The sequence below is a fragment of the Chrysoperla carnea genome, chromosome 1, assembly GCF_905475395.1.
Source record: "Chrysoperla carnea chromosome 1, inChrCarn1.1, whole genome shotgun sequence".
Taxonomy (NCBI): Eukaryota; Metazoa; Arthropoda; class Insecta; order Neuroptera; family Chrysopidae; genus Chrysoperla; species Chrysoperla carnea.
In genome coordinates, this window is record NC_058337.1 from 119813820 (window position 1) to 119829805 (window position 15986).

General features: G+C 29.5%; 2 protein-coding genes and 1 non-coding gene across 3 annotated transcripts; 2 read left to right on the forward strand and 1 right to left on the reverse strand.

Moving 5' to 3' along the window:
• Positions 1–1900: 1900 nt before the first annotated feature.
• LOC123305148 (protein TRC8 homolog) lies at positions 1901–7945 on the forward strand. The gene is made up of 2 exons (XM_044886778.1): positions 1901–2191; positions 3867–7945. Exons 1-2 carry the CDS (start codon positions 1930–1932, stop codon positions 5687–5689), a joined length of 2085 nt encoding a protein of 694 aa, XP_044742713.1. The 5' UTR covers positions 1901–1929; the 3' UTR covers positions 5690–7945.
• An 83-nt stretch (positions 7946–8028) lies between these two features.
• On the reverse strand, positions 8029–12711 carry LOC123305167 (F-box/LRR-repeat protein fbxl-1). The gene is made up of 7 exons (XM_044886802.1): positions 12510–12711; positions 10758–11393; positions 9859–9964; positions 9583–9791; positions 9272–9432; positions 8298–8501; positions 8029–8197 (listed from the first exon to the last, which is right to left on the reverse strand). Exons 1-7 carry the CDS (start codon positions 12600–12602, stop codon positions 8062–8064), a joined length of 1545 nt encoding a protein of 514 aa, XP_044742737.1. The 5' UTR covers positions 12603–12711; the 3' UTR covers positions 8029–8061.
• On the forward strand, positions 9491–9561 carry Trnag-gcc. Its single transcript has one exon. It is a non-coding gene; the product is annotated as a tRNA-Gly (tRNA).
• Positions 12712–15986: the final 3275 nt, after the last annotated feature.

Here is a 15986-nt window from a genome sequence, read left to right on the forward strand (position 1 = left end):
TTTTTAAAAGAATTTTTATGTGCAATTTCACGTTAACTTCGTTCTAGGCTAATTAACGAAAACGATGCTACCGGCTAAAATTCGTTAAAATTATGGTTCTCTATTTCATACCTTGAAATACGCAAACAATATACGTCTAAATATTAATTGTAATTTTCTTTTCAATGAGTTTAACCACGTGTCATTTTAAATAAAACCTACGTAGATTTAAAAAAAAAAGTCAAATAATTTCAAGAAAGCCTTAAAACATTACTCAAACAAGAATAATAAAATGCGTAAAATAACATTACGATTACGTGATTACGACGAAATAATATAATGTGTAAGATTAGGTTAAGTGAGGTTATATCTGTTATATTATGCTATATGAGTGAGGGATGCAATTTAAAATAATTTAATTTTGTTTCTGTGTTCAGCCCATTACACAATGATTTATGTGTTTTATGCTTCTTCACGCCACAAATATTATCACTTGTTTTTATGGCATAACGAATAATATAATTTACATATATCTACTTAATATTCTGACAGTCAATTTTCACTTTTCACTAAAAATATTCAAACTAATCATTTTTCAGCTTTTATAAACTTTCAATTAATGTTTTTTCTTTGAATTCTGTCTCATTTTAAAATCAATATCGGTACGCCGTGAAACAAAAACATGGAATCATCAAGGTAAATATTGTGAATGTATAGTTTATATTGGCACGTGTATTTGGTTCATCAGTTATAAAAACGTCAGTTACATAAAATTTTTTCAAAGAAGAGAAAATAATATGGAAAACAGTTGTTTATTATCTTTTTTCCATTTTAAACAATCGATCGAGAAAATCATCTTAAATTTTAGAAGATGTTATTAGGGACAAAAGGGATGCTTTGAGCTTCTCTTTGTATATGGGTATAGATAATTAAATAGGTCGAATTACCTTATTTTTGAAAAGAAATAACCTCATGGTTACAGAGTTAGCCCCCCAATCGTCGAAGAGTAATCGAAACAGGCGTACCGTATACCATTCGATAAACCTTCATGCCAGGCGTCTACAAGTAGCCGCCATACCGTCGTCATATTTCGAAAATTTGTGCCAATGCCTCCAAGTCTAGTATTATCACGTAATAATGAAAAAAAAGTAATTGTCGAAATACATACCTATCAATGGTTTACGGTATATTTCACGAATTCAGAATATTGCATACTTAATGTTTTTCTGTCTTAATACTTTTGTCTTTTGAAAAAAGGAGTTAACTAGTAATTTGATTTATTTAAATATTAAAACTGAAACTAACTGGGCTCCCCACTAACTCCTACGATATATTTCACGAATTCAGTCTTATTATATTTGGATTTTGAAAAAAAGAATAAGAAAACGGAGTAAACCACTAATTTGATTTATGAAAAATGAAACTGATCTGAAATTGTTCAAGCCTCAGTCAAAATATTTATAAAATTAATAATACTAATGCCACCTAGAGGTATATTAATAAACAAACGCCAGTAGCGACTGTCTTGTAAAAAAAAGGTACTAATAATTTGACAGCTATAGTAGCACAACCTACTGAACACATTACAAAACTATTGACTGGAGTCTGGAATGTTTACATAAAAAATAAATATTTACAAAATACAATTCATAATGGGCTATTAATCATTTATCTATTGAATAATTTAAAATAAAATGAATCAACTGTAATAACAAAGATATGATAAATAAGAATGTCAGAAGGCCTTGACGTTCATTTCAAATTCAAATCTTAATTCTGTATAAATGACATCTATGTTATAATTTATATATTTATTTAGTGTCAGGTCGTATCTAATTTCCTGTTCATTGAAAGAACAAAATTTTTTTTACGAATTTCTTCAAAATATTTATTTATCGAAAAATTTACCAGTGAATTAGGGTATATAATTTATAAAAAATAAGTGATGTCATGTCGATTCGGACTAAAATATTAAGTGTTGTGGATACCATTTTACGAGTACCACCATTATTTGTGATTGATGAACTATTAAAAATTGGGTTAGGTTTACCATATATCACTGAAAATGAAATTGATATTACTGATACCATTGTGGAACCATACGAAAATGTTACAACGAAATTCAATGATCATTTTCATGCCAACACGAATGAGGCAACTTTTTATAGTGTGATCTTTCTAACATTGTTACGATTTGGATTTTGTTGTTTAGGTAGGTATCATACAAATATATGACTCATCATAAAATTCTTTTATATAAATTAATTAAAAAATACTTTCTGGTAAATGGTTCCAAAGTCCCATTACTCAAAAGAATTCATAAGCAATGAGTAACATTTCTTGTACGTGCTTTTAACCCTCACTCACCTTCTTGTTTATTAATTTGGGTCATTATTTACCCAAAACTTCATTTTTGCAAATTGTAAATACTCTTAGACAATAAAATTAAGCATACTGGAGACAACACAAGTCAAATTTATTGAAAACTTAAATAATAAAGCAGTAGCCAACAAAATTTTCTAAATAGATTACACCCAGCAAACTGAACCGTATGGGCTGTATCGTTTTTAAGACCAAAAAGCGTACTGAATCATAAATCCAATTGTTTGTCGTTTGATTTTGTATTGTTCAATCCAAAAATGGATTCTTATAGAACTTTATGAGAAAATACAATATTTTTGAAATATCTAAGTAAGAAAATGTAAATTAGTTAACTAGAGTAGCTTAAAAACATAAAACGTAGTTGAAAACGGCACAAATCTATTAAATGAAAAATGCAATTTGGATAAAATATTATTTCCTCAATAGGGAATATTCATGTATTTTTTTTTATATTTTTAATTCATTGTTTACACCGTCATAACAAAATAAAAAATATAAATACTGCTTAAAAATGCTGTATTTAAGTGTAAAAAAATATTTAAAATATAGTATAATTTTGAGATATTTAAACGTAGTTTTTTGGCGCTCTCTGTTAATGACGTATAAGTACGTAATCTGTCAATTGGTGACAGTTCAATGTATAATTTACATTTTAAAAAAATGAATTTACAACACAGAATTCACTCTCGTTATTATTAAGTTTTCTAATAAAAAGTCGTAGAATAGTATAATTTAATGAAATACCATATAAAATGTAAGTAATTAATATCATACAGTATGTCAACAAATTTGACAAGCCCGTACTATGATGTCACGTCCGTATAAAAATTTGAATTTCCGTTTTAGAAATTTTTAAATGCCCTCACTGAATTTGTACTTTTATTAATTAATTTTGAGTAATTAAATAGATATTAATTACTAAAATAATGGTTTAGTTGAAATGACCAGTCATTAAAGTTATGAAAGAAAAATATTTGAACCAAATTTAAATTTCATGAATATTCCCTATTCAGGGAAATTGAATTCATATTAGAGAATGAAAAGCTTACCCTTTCTCAATTATTCGACGAAATAAATACCAATTTTTCCCTTTTTTTGTAATATTTGTAATTGTCATATGTAATTATTATTTGTATTTCGCATACTTTTATTACGCTGTTTGGAAAAACTTTGGATCGGCCTTAGAAATTTTTAAGGATGCTGCGGTATTTCATAATCGTTCCCCGAATCCCCGTCTCTTAATGATTGTTTGTAATTAAGTATAATTAAAAAATTCAAACAGTTATAAAATTGAAAAAATTATCTGTATCATTTTTTCATTAGAATGTCGTAAATGGACTAAAACTTTAAATAAATTAAACCCCACTAGCTTGTAGTTCTTAAGCAATAAAAAAACCTAGAAACCGTATTCCTTTAATTATTCAAGAATGCTTAAAATTAAGGCGTGTATGAAAAAAAAAAACTACCATGAGACTCACTTAAAAGACATTATTTTTTATTTTCAGCATGTATGGCTGCATTATGCGTGTTTACGCTAACAACAAAACACCTCATGATTGTATACATGTACCTAGCATCAGTGGGCCTAATATTTATATCGTATTGGGCGAATGTAAGCACCGTAAAAATAGTAATTAGTATATTAGAAACAATGGACGTATCAAAAACAAGTTTACTTGAAGATTTACTATCGTTAAATTTTGAACAACTAATGGAACCAGCTGGTTACGCTTCAACCATTATCCAAAATTGTATTATCCAATATTTATTAGGAACATTTTTCTCTTATATCTATATCGGTCCCAGATATAATATTATCCAAAAACTATTACCCATATCATTTATGGCTCCATCCTTATTAAGTGTTTTACCATTACCAGAAATGGTTTTGTATCATACTCCCGTTTTTGCAGCCCTATTACCTTTGGCAATTGTAAAATTTATAATATGGTATTCGGTGTTTAGTATTTTTCAAACATTATATGGTGGATATCAACATGCTCGGACATTTATCACAAATTATGGTCTTTCGGCGTTAGTTGAAACAGAATGGTTACGCTTAAATGTACCATGTGTTTTGCGAACATTCTGGTTTTTACGAGCCTTGGAAAATTGTTTTTCCTTTGCCATGTACAAATTTGCTGCTGATTCCACGTATAAATTAATGGATATGCAAGCAATTTTGGAGCTATTAAAAAATGTTATGGTTTCTGGATGTGAGACTCTAACAGCTGTACTTGGTATGGCAAGCGTTGTATCATTTATTTGTCACTACTTTGGATGTTTCTTCCAATGGATTTTACTCACTGAAGATGAAGATGACAAAAGTGTTGGAACTGTTGCCGCTATTTTATTTTATATACTTGCATTACAAACAGGATTAACTAGTTTAGATCCAGAAAAAAGATTTATACGCTTATGCCGTAATTGTTGTTTAATGTTTACGGCCCTATTACATTTTATCCATAATTTAGTGAATCCATTATTAATGAGTCTAAGTGCATCGCATAATCCAGCACTGCATAAACATCTTCGAGCATTGGGAGTTTGTGTATTTTTGATAGTTTATCCACTAATTTTATTATTCTATTTATGGGGACATTTAAAAATGTCTACATGGTTATTTTCCGTCACTGCATTTAGTATCGAAGTTATTGTGAAAGTATGCGTTTCGTTAATGATCTACTCTCTGTTTCTAATCGATGCCTATCGTGTCACGTTTTGGGAAAAGCTCGATGACTACGTATATTATATACGAGCTTTTGGCAATACCGTACAATTTATGTTTGGAATATTTTTACTGTTTAATGGAGCATGGATTATTACGTTTGAATCGGGTGGAGCGATTCGTGCAATTATGATGTGTATTCATGCATACTTCAATATTTGGTGCGAAGCCAAAGCGGGATGGTCTGTGTTTATGAAACGACGTACAGCGGTGAATAAAATTAATAGTTTACCTGAAGCAAATTTAGAACAATTGGTGAAATTGAATGATGTATGTGCGATATGTTATCAAGAAATGAAGAATGCAAAAGTTACGAAGTGTAAACATTATTTTCATGGCGTGTGTTTGCGTAAATGGTTGTATGTGCAAGATCGATGTCCTTTATGTCACGAAATTTTGTATAAAGTTGATAATAATGAGTTAAATAAAGATGATCAACAACATCAGCCTGGTGAAGGGGGTGATGGGGATGAAGCAGCTAATGGAGATGTGGCGGACTTGGAAGATGATTTTCATGAAGAACCAGTTCTAGATCCTCTATTAAATGAATTTGTAATCGATTATAATGACGAAAATATTCCTTTAATCGATACAAGATGATTATCCTAAATTAATTGATTAGTTTGTATATATATTGAAATAACTTCCTACTCAAAATAGCCTTTTTTGTGAGATTATGACGTTTTTTGGGTACAAATAATTGGGATAAATAAATAAAATTTTCATTTTAATAAGAAAAAATGTTAGTTTAAAAAAAATTGTGTAGTCAGGTGGAGATCGGCGTAAAAACTGGGATATGCTAGGAAGTTTTGGAAATGTTAAAGAGTCTCGAAATTTCATCACCTTTAATTTTAATTAGAAAATCTAGTTTTTTTCGTTCATCATAATTTTGAGACTTGAAATATTATTAAAAATATCAATGAATTTTATTCTCAGCCAAGAAAATGATACAAATATTTTCCGAGATTGAACCCTCACGACTTGATCGTTTATAATAAATGTAAAAATTTCTTGAGACTCAGTTTGATCGCCACCCCATGTAGAAAAATTAAAAATTATTTGGTTAGTTTTTCGTAAAATGAAATAGTTTCTTCAAATTTATGTAGATTCTCTAAAAGGTTTCGAAACTTTATAGTAAATATTTTATTGTAATTTTAGTGACTTTAAACAAGTATGCTGCTAATTTAACTAAGGCAAGGTATTTTACTTGCTTTTACCCATTTTCGTACAGCTTTGCGAACTTCCAAGCAGCATTAACAACAAGGATTAACAAATTAGTGTCCATATTTAAGAAAATTTATGATACTTTATCTAATGGAAGAAGACAAAGCGGGATAAAAATAATTATTACATACGATATTTCAAATTGTTATATAACATGAGAATTTATACACCCTCGTCGCCATAGTCACAAAATCGGTGTTGAGTAGTAATATTAATTAATTAGTGTGTATATATATTATAAAATAATTAATTAGATTTTAATTTGTCTCAAAAGAATGGTAAGTTTTTTTATTAAGATTCGTGCGGTTTTAACATGACGCCTCTAAATTTATTTGGAGTTCTGTTGATAGTATTTTCCACAAAACTGGAGATGTTCGAAAAGTCGAAACAATTTGGTTGGAAAAATATAATCGTTATTCCCTACTCTTTAAATGAAAACTGTTAAAATTCGCTTGTATCTTATAAAAAAAAAGTTCTATTGGTTCAATGACATCTCTTATGTGATAAAGTAACTATTTATTGAATAATTTTTATTTTTTATTTAAATTTTTTCAGAGTCTAAACAATTTTATTTAGGAATGTTTATTTTATTCAAATTCGCTTATTTTGTTTTAACCCTTCAGGCGGGTTGTCTTTCGTACCACAATCCTTACTTTTGTGATGAGAGAAAATCTCACTTTATTGCTGAAGCGCCAAGAGTGAAATTTTAAACTTGAGTAAGCGCAACATTTCAAACTTGATAAAGTAATGTCAGATTATAGTTCTAGTAGTTCTAGTAATTTTTATATTTGTTAACAAAGAATGATAAATTGTATCAATGAATGTGTGAGTAGAAGATAAAAAAACGATTGGATTGATTTTTAAGTTAAAAGAAATTAATGAATTATTGTTATTTTTCAAAACTCTGTGATTAAAGTATTTGATTTTGGAATCTACGGAAATAGCCGAAGTATAAAGAAGCCATCCGAATGGCGGCTTTTGTTTACCGACTTTACTGAAGTTAATAAATATATTTTTTGCTTTATATTTTGATTTAAAAAAATACTGAAAAGTAAGAAATTCCATTTAAAATATTGAAGAAAAAAAACGTGTTAAAATAAGGATGATAAAATCTTCCTTCATGACCGTTCTGAAGGGTTAAAATTTAGACACATTTCTGTATTTGATACCAAGGTGCAGAATTTGAAAAAAAAGGTAGAAAATAATACGGGTATTTGTAGAAAATTTGGAAACATCCCAAATCCCATCCGAATAAAAGAGACTTTAAAAAATTTTTTCATATCATCTTTGCACCTTGGTTATATGAACAATTTTCTAGTCCGTAATTTAAAAAATTATGGAATTATGTTTTGATTTCTGACTGTATATAGTAAAAAAAAACAAACTGAAAAGGGTATGTAATATTTAAAGTTAATTCAGTTTGTTCTCTGTTTTAATATCACTTGGTTTTTTTTGTTGTGATTTTAAAACAAAGACACAAACTGTTCAATGTTTACAATATTAATTATATGTATAAGATGTTGTGTATAAAAACGCCTAATATAGGCGCAATTATGGCCAAATAAATTGTTTAAAAAAGTGGTCGACATATTTTGTAATAAGTTCTCTTGGAATGCGGTAAATTTTAGGGAAAAAAAACAAAATGTAATAATATGAATTGTAAAAAAAAAAATAGTAATAATTATGCCAAAATAAAAGTTTAATTTCTTAGGTTTTGTAATTCTTTATTTTTCCAAAATTCCAATTATTTAATTGAATATTAATTCTTTGTAATTGGATAATAAGTAGTAGCAAGAGACTCGACAGTTTGTAATTGTTCGCACCACTGTCATTCTGTCAGCACGTTCAAAATTTGCTTTCACTACTTCATAATAACGACCATCACTAAAAAATTAGTAAAAAAAATTATTGCAGGTATGTTAACTTCCCGTTTCCGAACGAAATCATTGTAGGAGAAATGAATTTAGAGGAAAAGAATTTTTACCTTAAAACTAGGCATCGTAATTTCAAACATTTAACACGAATAAAATCAATGGCTTTTTGACTTTTATCAGAGAAACGTAAATTATCTGGATCCCATCGTAACTCAATACGTTCCAAATTTACACAATTATTTGAAATTCCATCCATCAATTGATCCACTAAAATATTTACACCTAAACGTTCTTGTGTTCCCATAATTAATATTCTGGAAAATAATTCAATTATTAGATGTATAATGATCTTAAACGTAGCTGCAAAGGGGTCCTTGCCGTAAAGGAAATCGTAAATAAGGTAAAAGTAAATTATTACAGGATGGTACCTAAATGCAGAAGGTTTTTACTTTAACTTTATTGTATTAATAATTTAACTAATAGACTTTATTCATGAAAAACAGAAATGCTTTTTGATTATTTTTTTGAAAATATAGGTCGAGTAGAGCCTGTAACTCAAAAATTACGCATTTTTAACAATAAAAACACTATGAAAAAAATTGTTAAAAAGTCACAATATTTGAAATATTTTAAAACGATTTTTTTTTTCTCCATCGCACACGTGATCTGTGATGTCAATCCGACAAGCAATGACAATAAAACACTGTCAACAGTCGTATTAATATATCATTATTTTCAAGTTTAAATGACGTCAAACCAACCTTTGTGTAACATCGTGTGTTTCCGGATCGTTTTCGCCAATTTGAATTTTAATGATTTTCATTGTCTGTTTTCTCGGTCATATGGCTTCAAAAAAATCGGGGAAAAAAATTATCCCATTTATCAAGACATTTACTTTCATTTAAAAAAAAAAGAAAAAAAAATGTGAAAAAGTTCTATTGTCTACAATCATTTTATACGGCAAACTAATTTTCATGGTGGAAATATTTGTATTTATTTTAATAATCAGTGTCAAAGTCCCTTATGCCTAAGCATCCTGTAATAAATGGTACATTTATTTTACGTCTGGGAACATCATACATACTTGGCATTTGTAAGAATTGGTAAAATTCCTTGCCACAATTGATCCGTAATATGTGACATTCCAGCTAAACTTAGACCCCACAATTGATGTCCATATCGCGATAAAAATTTATATAATGCTTCGTCTGTTAAATTGTCTGAACTATCCAAGTCTAGAGACACCTAAAATTGAATTATCGTGTTAAGTACTTATATTTGAATATTTAGAACAACAACAAGAGCATCGTTGGTTCAGTGGTAGAATGCTCGCCTGCCACGCGGGCGGCCCGGGTTCGATTCCCGGACGATGCATATAATTTTTTTTAAACTTACTAAATTTTTAGCTGTGCCACTTTCAATCCACGCTTTCAAAACAGAATCGTTCATTCCATTCAATTGACCAGCACTCAAAAATCTTAAATTTGGTATTCGAGTTAACATATCAATTAAACACTCCGTGGATACATCGGTGGCTGTGATATCCAATTCTTGAACGGATGATTTTTCCCATTCAACTTCCATTACATATTCACTTTTCAAATCTACGAAGATAAATTGTTTTCGAATTAATATATTCTGCAAAATTTAAAGAAACTTATGTTTTCTTACTTGTTCCATTCATTAATAAACATCGTAATCTTCGACTTCTTTGGAATAATGTTTTCATTGTAGAACCAGTTACTTTTGCACAATAATTTACTGCTAAACATTCCAGCTAAAATTGAAAATTTAACAATGTAGGTATATTTCAACGTACTTTCCCGTCAGATTGCAAATGGGTGATCAAAAACCACTCTCACCCCCGCTAACTCAACATCTATTAACAAAAATCAACAGTTTGCGTTGGGTTTCGTTACGGTCTAACTTGAGTTAGCAAGGGTTGGAGTCGTTTATAGCTCTTTTTAACCCCTAACTGAAAAGAAGGGTATTATAAAGTTTAACAAATCTGTCTGTTTGTCTGTGGTATCGTAGTTCGTAAACGGATGAACCGATTTTTATTTTTTTTTCTGAGTGTTCTCAGTTATATGTTTCAAATTGTGAGTCCAAGGTTCCGTATCCGATAACAACTAGAAAAAAGGTGATGATACTCTAACGAATAAGCAGATTTTCTTGAAACATTTTCGATCAAATTATCTTCCAAACAAAACAGAAATCAAAATCAGTTCATACGTTTAGTAGCACTCCGTTTTAACCTGCGGTGTATACGAGACAATCAAAATTGGTTTCACTATTCCAGCAAATTTAGCACAATAAAAGGTGTTAAACGCGGAATCGGTCAACGATGGGATACGCAAGGCTAGCACCTTATGGTATCAGTGATCACAAGAAAGTGGAGGAGGACACTGAATTTATCAATAAGGTGATAAGCAAATTAAATTTGGACAGGCATTATTTCATCGAATGCCTGATCCAAGCGGGATATGATTTTCGACAAAATTACAAAACTTTGGTAATTTAGATCACTTGGACCACTCTGTATAAAAAACTTCTGATAAAGGAAGTCTTACCTGAATACAATTTGAACTAAACGCATCGATGTGACTGTCATCCACAAAATTAATACCATACAAGTTAATAACACGTAAATTCGGTGTTGCCGATTTTAACTTATGCACGTTGATAACCTCATAAATTTCCTCTTCTTCTTCTTCAATTTTCTCATATGTTCCAATCAAATGTAAAATTTCCAGTCCATTAATAAAATTATAAATTTTTCGCATAAAACCTTCCATAAAGATGACTTCCGACAAACATATACACAAATATTTCAATCTTGCCGGAAAAGCTTGCATTTCACTGAAGTCGTGTAACTGCATAGCAGTGGAAAAATCCAATAACATATGCGTTAAATTTGGACATTTACTTGCAAGTTCATGCAATACGTTGTGCGTAATTAATTCAATCGGGAGTTCAATGTAACGTAACGAGGGTCCAAAACGTACACTTATCAATGCTAACAAAGATTCCAGTGATCCAACATGTAAACCGGATATTTCTGGACGTAATGAGACATTCTGCCATAAACGTGTATCGTATGCAATTAGACGCCATTTACGGCATACTTTGGCCATTTGACATATTTCCCGATGTGATAAATAACTGAAGATGTTTAATAAGACTTTGTCGGGTAATTTTTCGATGGTCTGAAATGCACAAAAAATTCAAAGCGTTAAATTTATGAAAAATTAAAGAAAATTTAAATTTGTGAGTTTAAAGGGTAATTTTCAAATTGAAATAGTTTTTTGAATGGTTTGTGCAGTAAAGAAAATTTGATTATGGGCTTTAAAAGTTGTTTGCAAAAGTTGAACCAATATCTTTTCTACTAAGCTTCAATGTTTCTTTGCAAAGTTGGAGTAAAATTAAAAGCGCATCTTTGGTATTAGCACCCCTAACTAAAATCCCTATTTCTAGAATCTAGCATCGACCCGTGTTTCTTTGCAGAACATTTAAACGGTCTTAGTGGAAGACAGTAGAGGATTGACAGTAACGGGTGAAATGGTTGAAGAGACACAGGGTCGGACTTAAAATTCGAAGGTCAGCTGGGACCAACATTTTCTGGAGATCCGTTTTAAATTTGTTAGGTATAAGTAAACTCAAGTTGAGCAATATGTGTGATACAGTTCAAACATGTATCCTTAGAATTTTACTCATTAACAATCGTTTTCCATTTCTGTTACATAAACTCTGCGCGATTTCGAATTTCAAACAAGTGATTAACAACGCGCGGAAAATTTTAAATGACAAAAAAATCCCATGACAACGACCACGCCATGGAAACTTTCGGTTTAAAAGTTTTATTTCTGTCCGATTTAAAAGTTAATCGACAAAAAAAGTAAGAAAATTTTCTGATTTATTTTCGAATTGGTGGAGACCCTCGGATGGTAAAGGTCTTGTCGGGCCCAGCCCCACTGGCCCCGTCTTAAATCCAGCCCTGACGGGACTGGACTCATTTTTATATTTTTTATAGATCAACTTTACTTCAATTTTTAAGCTTAGGTTCAACTTCGGTTTTATACGGACGTTGACTACAGATAAGATCGCACATCCATTAATCCTGTCGGCTCTTAGACTATGTCACATTAAAATACATTTAAAAAAATTTTTAATTTATTTGTGCCTCCTTATAGCACAAACTTGGCACTTTTTAGCACATTTTTTTTTTTCAATTCAAGAATCACATTGCACAAATTACTAATTAATTAATAATTACTAATTTTTTTCACAAAAATTTAATAAAGGTTTAATAAGGTCCATAATACCGTTCCTGCAAAAGGACTTCGAGCTGTTGTACCGTCTGTTAAATACACTTGAGAGGCCTCAACGGCCATCTGACTCCAGATATCACCATCCATTTTCAATAATTAATCAATATTTCTTTTTAAATAAATAATTTTAAAAAAATAATTTTTTCGGTAAAATGAATATGATAGTGTTATACAAGTGTAGCTAAATGTCTGATACAAAAAATAGATTTTTCAGATGGGGTAGGGAGATATATGTGAAATAGCTAAATAATCAAAAATAACTTTAGATTCGTCACTGAAAGACCACCGCTACGGCTACATAGTAGCATCTTCTTTGAAATAATTGAGAACATAACATAAATATTTTTACTAAAATAATTGTTAAAATTATATCTAAAATAAATAAATGTTTTTATTATTTTGTGTTTTAAGTGTGTCTATATATGAAACATTTTCGAAATTTGTGAATATTTTGTGTTTAAAAATTAGCTCAAATTGCGAGTTTAACTCGCGTGAATTTCATTTGTGCTATTATTTTATCGGTCATGACTTTTTGTTGATAATGAACCCACCCTTTTTTAAATTTTATTCATTAAAAGTAAAACGATATAAAATGATTTGCAAATTCTAAAATCTGAAAAAAAATTGGGGAAAGGCTCTTTCCTTCTATGCCTGAATTGTATCCTTCAGGAATTCTATTTAAATATTTTTATAAAAATATTTCCTTTTTTCTTTTTCTTTTTTTTAGAGAAATTATTTTTATTAGTGATAAGTTAGTATTTGACTGAATATTTCAAAATTGTATTTAAAATGCTTCGACCTTCGCGCCCTTATCATAAAAAAGAACGCTCACAAAATTCTGACAAAAGGCATACAAGGTTCATGTAACTAAATTAGAATCCATTGTTACACACAATTTAAATATACCAAATTTTCAAAAATACTTCAACATATTTGTAAAAGTGCATTTCTACTACGGATGCGTACGGATTTTACTCTTTCTAAAATTTTACTTAATTTACCAATCTGTTGGTAAATTACCAGATAATTAACCAAATAAGTTTTTAATACCATCTAACATATCTACAACGTATTATCGGAGCTATTAAGCATAACGCGACCTCAGTCTAGTTTTATTATTCAAAAAAGAATTGAATAAGTAATCTCAATAATCACTTGTAAATTATTTTAAAAAATTCACTTTAAAAAAAAATACTCTCAGGTATAACAATGCTCGATTAATTATCATTCTGAAATGTATTTTACCAGTTAATTAACCAAATTCACTTAACGGTAAATGACCAGATAATTATCCTCTCGAATCACGAATCGAATCACTAGTTTCTCCCCAAAATTCACAGAAATTTTTGTTTCTTGGTAGAGTAATTTTGAATCATCTATATATTATTAGAATATCTATACTTTAGTCGCCAATATTAAAAATTTTAATAGCACACTAATCAACAACAACTTATGGTACGAGACACAGATTTAGCAAGTATAACTTGCTGTTTTTTTTGGTTGATAGAAGCAATTATTATAATCTTATATTTTCATTGAACGTGTTCTCCGACCCAGTAGTGAACCCAGTTTAAAAAATTTCTCTGGAAAATAAACTTTAATATTATCTCTAGTTCTTTTCTTTGTCTAGGCCAGTAAACTAAAGCCTTCTAAATGACATAACGTACCCGAGGTAAATAATTACCTGTACTCGAGGTAAATAAGTACCCGAGGGAAGTAATAAGGCCTACATTTGAACTTATTCGGTGTAACCGCTACGGTATCGGTCCGCAATCGCTCGCGCCGCCATCTTGTCAGTAACGAACAAAACTTTGTTGAAGCAACAGGCTAAAAAAATTTGTGTTATGCAATTTCAATTTGACATCATCGCAAACGATTGAAACTAGTATTTGGAAAACAAATTATGAAATCATCAAATCAAAGCGATTTTCATGTTTAATGAGTCTATTATTTTACTTTGTATTGGAAGTTTCGAAAAAATTTAAGGTATAATTGTGAACACGTGAATTAGCAAAATCGGAAAAATTCAGATTAAAAAACATATAAACTATTACATCATAGATTAATGTTTAAGAAGGACTTGAGGGAAAATCCCCTTATGCCACCCCCTGTATTGTAGTTGGTACTTTAATATTTGTAAGAACATTTTACTTGTACTTTTTAATAAATGAACGAATTAAATCTATTTAAAATAAACTTAAAATACAAACCGATTTTTTGCCTCGTCGAAAACTACTGTTCAATTCATCACGAATAATTGCAGATTGTGCTGATTCTACACTTAAATTCCACATTATTTAAAATTTTTAAAACAATAACTTCAAATTTCCAAAGAGAAATTTCAATTCTTTATTCTAGCAGTTAATCATACTTGGATAATAAATAATACAAAAAATTATCTAAAAAAAATCAATAAAAATTTTTTGGATACAAAATTTAGCCAAAAATATTATGCGTAACACTATCGTGTAAGACACTAATTAATGATGATATCTTAATTAATTTAATTAATTAATTATCACAGTTACTTAAAAATAGCGTTCAGCTCATCAGTAGGTAGCCGGGCTAAAACAATCTTCGATTTGTGATACGTTCAATAATAGTCACTCGCGAATTGAATTAATCACAAATAAAATTAATTAGTTACAATAAAAAACATGTTTACTTTTGAACGCGAAACGCACTGCCACATGCAATTTCACGACATCACGTCACGACAATTATAAATAACACAGTGTTTGCGATGACAATCAGGGACGATTGGGGTCGAGAACGGTGTCGGAGGGTTGAGTCTATGGAGGTAGTTTCATTTGTAACTAAAAAGTACAAAATAAAATTGAAGTAAAAAAGATACTTTTTATTGAAGGGCTCTAAAAATCAGAAATTAAAAATAATAATGTCCTAAAAAAATTATTCGCCTTGTGCATGAGTTTTATTTCAGGCAGTTACCATAGAAACATAATACACTACTTTATTAATGTAATTGTATGGATGGACATATAAGTCTATGGATTATGTATATAGTTTATATTGAAAATTTAATACTACTTCCTAACAAATTTTAATAAATAATTATGTTAATTTACGGAATTTTATTTATGCAACAAGTTTAATTAACTTTTATTTTCCAATAATTTTAATTTGACACTCACTATATTCTCACTCACTAAATTTAGATATTTTGGAGGAAACCAAAATTGGTTTTGGTGGTAACTTTCTCCAAAATTACCTAAATTTTAAAAATTCCACTCCTCTGTATCGTGTTTTTGGAAAATTAATTTGTTATTTTCAACTTTTTAAGACCTTTCAATAAAATGAATTTCTTTCAAAACAAAAATGTTCACTAATATTCCATTTATCTACTTTTAGACCAAAAAACTTATTTACCTTCACAGAACAACCTGATTTTTACGGCACATTTTTTTTGTTTTTTGAACCAACAGTTTGTAACACTTAAAACTTTGCACACAT

Bases quoted from the DNA above. Each gene is read 5' to 3' on its own strand.
- LOC123305148 (XM_044886778.1), top strand. From the start codon at position 1,930: ATGTCGATTCGGACTAAAATATTAAGTGTTGTGGATACCATTTTACGA. The intron at 2,192-3,866 runs GTAGGTATCATA...TTTTATTTTCAG, and splicing joins ATTTGGATTTTGTTGTTTAG to CATGTATGGCTGCATTATGC.
- LOC123305167 (XM_044886802.1), bottom strand. From the start codon at position 12,602: ATGGATGGTGATATCTGGAGTCAGATGGCCGTTGAGGCCTCTCAAGTG. The intron at 9,433-9,582 runs GTAAGTTTAAAA...ATTCAATTTTAG, and splicing joins GTGGCACAGCTAAAAATTTA to GTGTCTCTAGACTTGGATAG. The intron at 8,198-8,297 runs GTAAAAATTCTT...CTAATTTTTTAG, and splicing joins TTACGATGCCTAGTTTTAAG to TGATGGTCGTTATTATGAAG.